General features: G+C 38.8%; 1 protein-coding gene across 1 annotated transcript; it reads right to left on the bottom strand.

Annotated features, from left to right (window-relative positions):
• Positions 1 to 3,857: 3,857 nt before the first annotated feature.
• LOC308233303 (homeobox protein OTX2-like) lies at positions 3,858 to 4,727 on the bottom strand (the record flags this gene model as incomplete). Its single annotated transcript, XM_080640225.1, has 1 exon — positions 3,858 to 4,727. The coding sequence occupies one exon, from the start codon at positions 4,725 to 4,727 to the stop codon at positions 3,858 to 3,860; it is 870 nt and encodes a 289-aa protein (XP_080496351.1).
• Between the last annotated feature and the right edge of the window lie 5,641 nt (positions 4,728 to 10,368).

Here is a 10,368-nt window from a genome sequence, read left to right on the forward strand (position 1 = left end):
TCCCTTCTTTCCCTCCTCCCTCCCTCCCTCCCTCCCTCTTCTACTCCCTTCCTCCCTGTCTTTGTGTTATACATTTAAAAAGATTTCCTGCAAAGGAGAACAGAAGATTCTCCTCTATCATCTTTATCAGTTTTTGTTCCATTTTCAAATCTGTAGCTTCTGTATAATTTTTCATTGGGTTAGTTATTTAAAAGCAATTTTTCCCAGGGGTATGTACAAGTAATAAGGTGACAGATATAGCCTTTTCTTTGTAAATAGTACAGCCTTTTTTCTTTCCTTTGTTGAGTCCATATCCACCCTCTATTCTAATTATGAATGTTACACACTGGGGTTTAGGACTTTTTAAAAATTTTTGCAGGACACAAACATTCAGTCCATAACATAGGAGATATATATATATATATATATATATATATATATACACACACACACACACACACACACACACACACACACACACATATATATATATGTATATGTATATATATATATGTATATGTATATGTATATGTAAATATATGTATATGTATATGTAAATAGATATATACTTGATATTATCTATAATTATTACGCTATGCAATGTATATGTAAAATACAATACCATTCTTTAGCCATTAATATTACATCTTGAGGTTTTTCATGCCATTAAAATTCTTAGAAAAACTTCCTATCAACTGCCTAACAGAAGTACCTGTTATTGAGTTTTAGTTAATTCAAATATTTCACTAATATAAATAGCACTTTATATATACATCTGTATATCTATTTTTAGATTTATCTCTTTGAGCTATTTAATTTAGGAAAGTGTTTTCAAATTTCTAGGTTTTTTTCACCTAAACATTATTGTTGTCAATTGCTAGTTTTGTTATGTTGTCAGAGAATGTTGCTTACACGGTATATGCATTTCAGAACTTGTTGAAGCTTTCTTTGTAGCTCAGTATCTTTGAAGCTCTTTCTTTGTAGCTTTTCTCAATGTTTCATGGGCACATGAAAAGAAAGTGTATTTGGTGATTGTAGACTACACCGTTTGATGTATTTCTATTAATTCAATCCTATTAATTTTATTATTCAAATCCTTTGAATTTACTTATTTTTGTTTTTTTAATCTATCAAGAAAGAGTGGTGGTTAAGTATTCTACAATTATGTATTTATCTATATTCCTCTATGTTTCCAACAATTTTTGCTTTTTATAGTATGCTGCTGATTTATTTGACATATAAAAATCATGACTATTAAATTTTTATTGTGAATTATAAGTTTCATAAATATAAGGTGACATTTTATATTTTGTTGAAAGCTTTTTGCTTGGAATAAAACCTTTTCAGAATTTAATGTTGCCACTCTGTGCTGCATTGTTCTGCACTTGCCTGAAAAATCTAGTCATTCTTTTATTTCACACCATTTTTTTTTAAAAAACTATTTTCCTTTATGTCTATTTCTTGGAGCATAGAGTCAGATTTGAATTTGTAGCACATTTGGAGAACATTTTTATTTTAATAAGGCAGTTAAGCTCATATTTATTTCATGATTTTTTTATTTGTTTTTATATTTGCCACCTATTATATTCTTCCCATTTTTACGCTTCTTTGCTTTTCTTTTCTATCTTCAGCTAAATGGAATATGTTTTATATCCTTTTTTATTCTTCAGTGATTTGGAAAATTTGTCCTATTTTAAATTGTTGCTGATTACCTATAAGTATTAGGAACATTTAAACATTTAGAAAGTTTTTATTATGATACTGAAGAAAATACATGAAATACATGTTTGGTATTAAATAATTATTAAGCAAATGCCTATTATAAACACTATTTTTACTTTCAACTTTTCTGTATCCTTATGGATTTGACACATTCTTGCAAGATTGATATAGTGAGGTTTTTATTTTTAATCCAGCATGACTAGCTTTGATTTTATTTGGAGCAATAAGTCCATCTAGATTTACTGATATATTTGCATTTAAATATACCACTTTATTTGTTTGACCTGTTCTATGTTTCTTTTACTCTTCTTTCTTAAATTTGTTTGGATTTACAGAAGAGTTTAAAAAATAATTTTATTTTTCTCTTAGCCAGCTTGGAAATACTCTGTTTTTATTCATTTAGTGGTTATATGAGAAATTATTATGTGGGTGCTTAATTGACCAAAGTCTGAAGTTAATTGATACCTTTAGTCTCCTCTGATAATATAAGAACCTTAGACTATTTTAGGTTTTGTCATCACACTGCTGGCGTATATATTATTGTCATATATTTTAATTTTTTAAATTCCTTTAGGCACTTACTATTATTGTTTTATATAGTCAATGTTTAAGTTTACCCACACATTCACTATGTTCTGAGTTCTTCATTTCTTCTTTAGTTTCAGTCCTTCTGTTTGGGATTACTTCCTACCTGAAGTACATCCTTTAGAATTTCCTTTGGTTGAGATATGCTCATGGTGAATTCTCTGTTATTGTTGGTCTGAACACGTCTTTCTTTCTTTCTCATTTTTTATAGATATTTATTTTTGACCAGGAATAGATTCTAGGTAGGTACTGGCTTCTTTTCAGTACACTGAAGGTACCATATTGACTTCTGAGTATCACTGTTGCTATTGAGAAGTTAGTTATCACTGTACCTATTGCTCCTTTGAAGAAGTATATCTCTTAGGATTAAAAATATTTTTGATATTCTTCAGTTTATTGATGTTGAAACTGAGTGTGGAATTCTTTTTTTTATTCATGTGTAGGATATGTTTGGCTCCTTAAATCTGTGTCTTTCATTAATACTGGAAAATTCTTAGCCATTATAATTTCAATTATTGCCACTCCCCTCTTCCCCCTCCCTTTTTTTTTTGTGCTAGAACCATTTTAATATAATTATACATATCTGCCAAATCCAGGAAGAAAAGGTTTATGCATATATCATTTTTCCAGTTAACATCTGCAAGCATAAACAACAATGATCTCAGTTTATAAATTCATCAGGGTCAGAGCAATTGACCAATGTCTCTTTACTGCCAGGTTTACCAACAGTAAATTGCAGATGAATCAGTGTCCTTTCATTTCTCTTCTCTCACTCTCCTTGTCCAGAGACATTTTGTTGTAAAGTTTCAGTACAGCTCCCATTCAGCCAAAGGTAATTTTTTTTAGATAAATACTCAGTTGCTCTGAATTTTGCTTATAATTATAACCTATTTAATCACAGAAAAACCCCTGCAGAGGTGGAGTTCAAGGTTGCATACAATAACAGGAGATCACAGTTTTGAAGTCTAGCACAGATTAAAAACCACAGATGTACCATTTATATAAGACACACACTGATTGTCTCTTAAACTACATATTGACTCCTTATGAACATTATTTTTTAAATAAAGTGGTGCATCTAGGACAATCAGTCGCACAATTCACACAGCCCTGAAAAGGTTTTCAGTGCCAACTAACGGTCATGAAACGTGAGTGAGCTTGAGACACTGTCCATTCCTAAGATTCACCCAAGGATTGGCTAAAACATTGGAACACCTCTGCTTAAGAAGGCTATGTCCTCCCCTCCTTTACCTCACAATTTCGTTTTGCTTATTTTTGGTGGTGTTTGGTTGCACATGGCTAGAATGCTTTTGATCACTTTGAGAATTGGGAAAACCAATGATCTAAAACTATGACAGGATCTTAAGTAGATTGGTTTGTCCATTTCAGGTTGCTGGTTGGTGGGTCCCTCTAAGGACTTTCATATTTCCTTCTATGCCTCCTGAAACATTGATCAGAAGATGAGTCTGAGTATCATCCCATCTCACTCTTTTAACCAATGCCTGGCTAAAACTGGAATGTCCAGCCTGGTATATTTAAAAATCACCCACAAAAAGAGGTTCTACAGGTCTTCACAAAACCTGGAATTTCCACGAGGATGTCTGATCTTTATAATCCAAGCAGTCAGCATTGAAATTAAGCTTCCAGGAGGCAGTTTGGTTCTTATAATCCAAGCAATCAGTGGTTGAGTTAAAACCCAAGCTTGAAGCTCCATATCCCTGGGTGGAGAGAGAAGCTGGGGACTGATTGAGATGGCTGGTAACTGCATTGGTACCCATAGGGCTGAGTGTGGCCCCTGGTCCGGGAAGCTGGTGATGCATAGGGGTCAAATAAGATCCACAGTCCATGCCCCCGAAGTAGGAAGTTGAGCCAGCATATCCTTGACTATAACCTGAAGCCTGAGTATAGGTCATGGGATAGGACCTCTGCATGCAGGAGGAGGAGGTGGACAAGGGATCTGACAGTGGGGAGATGGAGGCTGGGCTCCAGATAGACACAGGAGCACTGCTGCTGGAAATGGCTGGGACTGAGGTGCTAGAGCGGGGAGTGAATTGGCCACTCGTTCCACTCTCTGAACTCACTTCCCGAGCTGGAGATGTCTTCTTTTTGGCAGGCCTCACTTTGTTTTGACCTCCATTCTGTTGTTGCTGCTGCTGTTGGCGACACTTAGCTCTTCGATTCTTAAACCATACCTGCACCCTGGACTCAGGCAAGTTGATTTTCAGGGCCACCTCCTCCCGCATGAAGATGTCTGGGTACCGGGTCTTCGCAAACAGCGCCTCCAGCACGTCCAGCTGCGCCCCAGTGAATGCCGTCCTCTCCCGGCGCTGTTTCCGGGGGGTGGCCGGGTAGCCCACTGAGGGGTGCAGCAAGTCCATGCCCGAAGTGGTCAGACTCAGTCCATTGACTGGGTAAGGCGGTTGCTTAAGATAAGACATCATGCTAAGGTTGTTAGGAGGCGCAAAGTCAGCCCAAATCAGGGGGACCCAGCCGGAAGGTCCTGCGTCGCCGGGGGTGGACAGATTCAGGGTCCTTGGTGGGTGGGTTTGGAGTGGTGGAACTTACAGCCGCATGGGAGGTTAGAAAAAAAAATCAAATTATCCTTCAAAATTCCAAGTAGCCAGCCAGCAAAAGTAGACGCGGTGAGGGCTGCTCAAGCGATTTTTATTTTTAATAACAGTGGAGGCTGAGTTGGAGCTGAGGTCGGTTCTGCTCTCAAGGAGATTTTGTCCCTCCCTTTTCTTGTCAGCTCTCTGTTCCTTGTTCTGAATCATTTCTTCTGTCATAGGTAGTTCTCCAGGTCTCTATTTATCTATGTCTGTCAGCTGTTATACCCACCTATCCATTGTTTTTATTCTAAGAAATTTCTAAACATTCTATTTATTCAAGAAAATATGCTATAATTCTTATAGTTTCCTTGCAGAGATGTATTGCATATTTAAAATTTGTCTTTAATTATTTAAATACAGTAAGCATGATTGTATTTTATCTGGTCTGATAATTCTAATACCTGAAGTCTTTGTGGATCTGTTTCTGCTTTTTGTTATCTACTGGTTCTCACTCCTTTTACTTTAACCTTTTTATTATTTTTGACTGTATGACTATCATTGCCCTCATAGATAATATTTTTAGAGACTGTTTGGGGCATAGTATGGAGGTGAATTCTTCAGAGAGCATTTAGTTTTACTTTTACTGCATGCTTAGGGGAATTACCAGTCTAGAACCATGTTAAATTAAATTCATGCCATAAAGTGGTTTTTTATCTCCAACCAAAGTATGTGAATTTCAGCTACAAATCTGCTTCAGAGCTGCTTGTGTTTATAACATCTTGGGTAAGTTTCTGTGATCAGTGCCAAAGCAACTTTTCTATTAGTTTCTGGGGTGCTTGTTAGGGTTTTTACTTCTAGTTCACCCTTATCTTGAAGATACAGTCTTTTGGGATCTCATCTTTTTGTGGGAAGGGTCACTGGATAAATATTGGTGTGACATCTGCCCCTTTGTCTAGTTCAGACCCTGAAGTTTGATGCCAAAAGTGAAGCTGATGTTTGTAGAGATAGACAGACACCCTCAGAACAAAGGCTGCTTTACTGTCCTGTTTTCCTGACTGGGTTTCCAATCTCACTTACATTTGGCCCAGTATTTTTAGTTGTTTCCAGCAGGAGTATCGGTTTGGATTATTAGCCCATTATAAAATAGCTATTTTTACATTATATGACTTCTTCTCTTTCAAAAATCATTTCTGAAATTTGTGTTTAGTTTGCAGTCATATTTACAGCAATTTAGATTTATATTTAGTAGACTTCAGTAGCCGGCAAATAACTTTCCCCTTTCTTAAATCAATTATATATCCTTTAAAAATATTTAATAGACTTTATTTTTAGAGCAGTTTTAGGTTCACAGAAAAGTTGAGGGGAAGGCACAGAGATTTCCCACTCGTACATAACCTCCTCCATTACTAACATCTCCCACCAGAGTGGTACATTTGTTACAATTAATGAACCTACATTGACATATCACTACCATCCAAATACTGTAGTTTATGTTAGGGTGTACTCTTGGTTTGTACATTCTATTGGTTTGGACAAATGTATAATGATGTGTATCTACCATCACATTATCATATCATGCAGAGTATTTTGACTGCCCTAGAAAGACTCTCTGTTCCATTAATTCATCTCTCCTTCCTCCCTAACCTCTGGCAAACACTGATCTTTGGACTATTGCCATAGTTCTGTTTTTTTCCATAATGTCATATTGTTGGCATCATACAGTAGGTAGCCCTTCAGATTGGTTTCTTTCATGTAGTAATACACTTTTAGGTTTCCTCTGTCTTTTCATGGCTTGATAGCTCATTTATTTTTAGTGCTGAATAATATTTTATTGTGTAGATTTATCACAGTTTACTCTTCCATTTATCTACTGAAGGACATCTTGGTTGCTTTCAAGTTTTGGCAATCCTATCTAATAAAAGAGTAATATGCAAATTGACCATCACTCCAACACACAAGATGGCTGCCCCCATGTGGACACAAGATGGCCACCACAAGATGGCCAGCAGGGGAGGGCAGTTGGGGGGGACCAGGTCTGCAGGGGAGGGCAGTTAGGGGCAAACAGGCTGGCAGGGGAGCAGTTAGACATCAATCAGGCTGGCAGGGGAGTGGTTAGGGGGTGATCAGGCTGGCAGGCAGAAGCAGTTAGGGGCAATCAGGAAGGCAGGCAGGTGAGCAGTTGGGAGCCAGCAGTCCTGGATTGTGAGAGGGATGTCTGACTGCCTGTTTAGGCCTAATCCTACCGGGATCGGGCTTAAACAGGCAGTCGGACATCCCTTGAGGGGTCCCAGATTGGAGAGTGTGCACGGACACCCCCCCCCCCCTCCATGCACGAATTTCATGCACCGGGCCTCTACTTATAAATAAAGCTGTTATAAACATGCCTCAGTATGCAGTCTTTTTGTGAGGACATGTTTTTAACTCTTTGAGTAAATACCAAGAATTGTGATTGCTGGATCATGTGATAAGAATATTTGCAAATATTTTCTCCCAGTCAGTGTCTTGTTTTCTCATTTTCTTGATGTTTCATTTTCAGAGCAGAAATTTTAAATTTAATTAATTCCAGTTTACCGTTTCTTTCTTTCATGGATCATGTCTTTGGTGGTGTATCTAAAAAGTAATCACCATAACCAAGGTCATCTAGGTTCTTTCCTATGTTATCTTTAAAAAAATGGTTTAATTACAATTTTTTAAAATTGATTTTGGAGAGAGAAAGAGAGAGGGAGAGAGGGATAGAAACATCAATGATGAGAGAGAATCATTGATTGGCTGCCTCCTGCATGCCCCCTACTGAGGATCGAGTTTCCAACCAGGGCATGTGCCCTGACCGGGAGTTGAAGTGTAACCTCCTGGCTCATGGTCGACGCTCAGCCGCTGAGCCGCGCCAGCCGGGCCCCTAGTTAGCTTCTAGGAGGGATACAGTGTGCATCTATGCCTATGGTTATTTTGAGTTAGTTTTTGTGACGGACGTTAGGTCTGTGTCTATGTACATATTTTTGCATGTGGATGTCCAGTTGTTCCAGCACCATTTGTTGACAAGACTGTCTTTGTTCCATCGTATTGCCTTTGTTCCTTTGTTAAAGATTAGTTGACTATACTTATGTGGGTCTATTTCTGGGCTCTTCCTTCTGTTCTGTGGATACATTTCTCTATTCTTTTGCCAAAACTACACTGTCTTGATTACTATATCTTTATAAGCCTTGAAGTTAGGTAGTGCCAGTTTTCCAACTTTGTTTCAATGCCCCCCCTCCCTCCCACACCGCCTTCAATACTGTGTTGGCTATTCTAGGTCTTTTTCTGCTCCATATAAACTTTAACATAAAAGTAACTTGCTGGGATTTTGATTGGTGGTATAACCTTGAATTTTTAGGTCAAATTAGGAAGAACTGACATCTTGTCAATATTGAATTTTCCCATCCACGAACATCTCTCCATTTATTTAGTTCCTCTTTGGTGTTCATCACAGGTTTTTAATTTTCCTTATATAGTTCTTGTGCATATTTTTTAGGCTTACACCTAAATATTTCATTTTTGGAGCTGTTAATGTACATGGTATTGTGTTTTTAATTTCAAATTCCACTTTTCATTTCTGACACCTAGGAAAGCAATTGACTTTTGTACATTAACCTTGTCTCCTCCAACCTTGCTATAATCAGTTATTAGTTCCAGGAGTTAATTTTGTTGATTCTTTTGGGTTTTTTATATAGATGATCATGCCATTTGTGAACTAAGACAGTTTTATTTCTTCCTTCCCAATTTGCATACCCTTTATTTATTTCCTTGTCTTATGCATTGGCTAGGATATATATCTTTAAGTATACAATTTTTTATTTTTTAGAAAAGGGAAATACAAGAGTGTATCTTCTAAATTCTGACATACTCCCTTATTTCTCCATGGTAATAAGGGAGAAATAAGGCCTGCAAGGAGACCACATCCTAGTGCAACTTCTCTCCCTGCTAATCCCGCTTCCCTCCTTTCCCCTGGCATTGCTCCCTGAGCACTGCGCACCATCAGTAATCCTGCTCCTCATCCCCACCCCAGTGCCTGCTTTCTGCAGCGCACACGCTGCAGCACTGTAGCAGCAGGGAGACCATTTCCTCCTGGACAGACGCCTGGCCTCACCACCTATTTCACATTCCAGCTCCACTGACCTAGCAGGTAGCAGAGGCTCCTCCTGAAGTTAAGCAATAGGTTAATAGTAAGTCTTAGTTCTTACAATTTTCAGATGTCTTTGAGTTGCCCCTGTGGTTTATATTTTAGGGTCAAATGAGGGAATGTCTGAGTTAGGACAGCCTACCAGACAATATTTTAAATGAGAAACCCTCCTTGCTTCTTTCTTTATACCCTTTCACTATACCCTTTTGTGTTCTTTAAATCTAACACAAAGTGAGGATGATTTATCATAAGAAGAGGAGCATGATTTACTCATCCCTTTTTGCACTTGAAATAAAAGAAAAAGAAATTTCCCACGTGAGGCAGCACAGTGCTGGGGAAGAAGGCTTGAGCTGGCATTGGAAGCGCCATCTCCAGTGCCTGGTCCCAAACAGACTGGAAGGAGAAACACATGTGGTAGCAATGGGGTAATTCAGCCTTGAATTACTTCTTCTTTGTAAAGTCTGGAGATCTTATTGCCTCAAAGGCACAGAGAGAAGGGACATCCACGGGGAATGTGAAAAAGATAGTAGGAGCCCTGGGCCTTGGCAATCAGCCTGGTAGAACTGCCTTTTGTGGAGCTGGGATACCAACCTTCTTGAGTTTTCTTTCCATCCTAAGAAAGTGCTAATGACCCAGCTTCTCTTCCCAGGAAAGAGGCATGTGAAGTCAGGCATGTGCCTGTGATAGAGCCCGCAGCTTCTGGAAGCCAGACCTCCAGCTGGTTTTGTCCAAGATGTGGCAGCTCCGGGGTATGGGCATACATCCACATTTCAGAGAAAGGGTGGTGGCCTGGGGAGCAGGCAAGTTCTGATGCACTGAATCTTGGGGAGCTGCAGAAAGCAAGAAAGAGACTCAAATCAAGTGTCAGCTAACTGGGAGGTGGAAACCAGCAGCTGAAACCTGAGAGAATCCCTGACGCAAGAGTATGCAGGGAGAGGAAACTTCAGAGGTCCATTCGCAGGGGGAACCTTGCTGTGCCATGCTCTTTGGAGAGGAAGGAAGGGAAGACAAACGGAAAGGGGACCTTGACAAAAGCAGAGGTGGGGAGATAGTATTAGCATGAGGAAGCACATGAAAAAAGTATGCTTGATGATTTAAACTATATTTGCACCTCGGCAGCATCTGCCTGAGGGCGGAGAGGGCTGTAATTGAAGTTCCAGAAGCATGGAGACATTTAGTGGAAGATTAACTCAGGAGAGCATTGTGTTTGTAGAAGGAACAAGGCAACTGGCCTGGGGGTGGGACAGTGGTGGGTGCTCTGGCTCCTGCCACTGAGTGGGGAATTAGATCACAGCTCTTTGCTTTGTCCTTACAGGATGATCTGGACTCTCCCTTCGCTCCCAAAGGCAGACACGTTTCTCACAGTAACACCATGCC

Source organism: Plecotus auritus (genome assembly GCF_963455305.1).
Source record: "Plecotus auritus genome assembly, chromosome: 9".
Taxonomy (NCBI): domain Eukaryota; kingdom Metazoa; phylum Chordata; class Mammalia; order Chiroptera; family Vespertilionidae; genus Plecotus; species Plecotus auritus.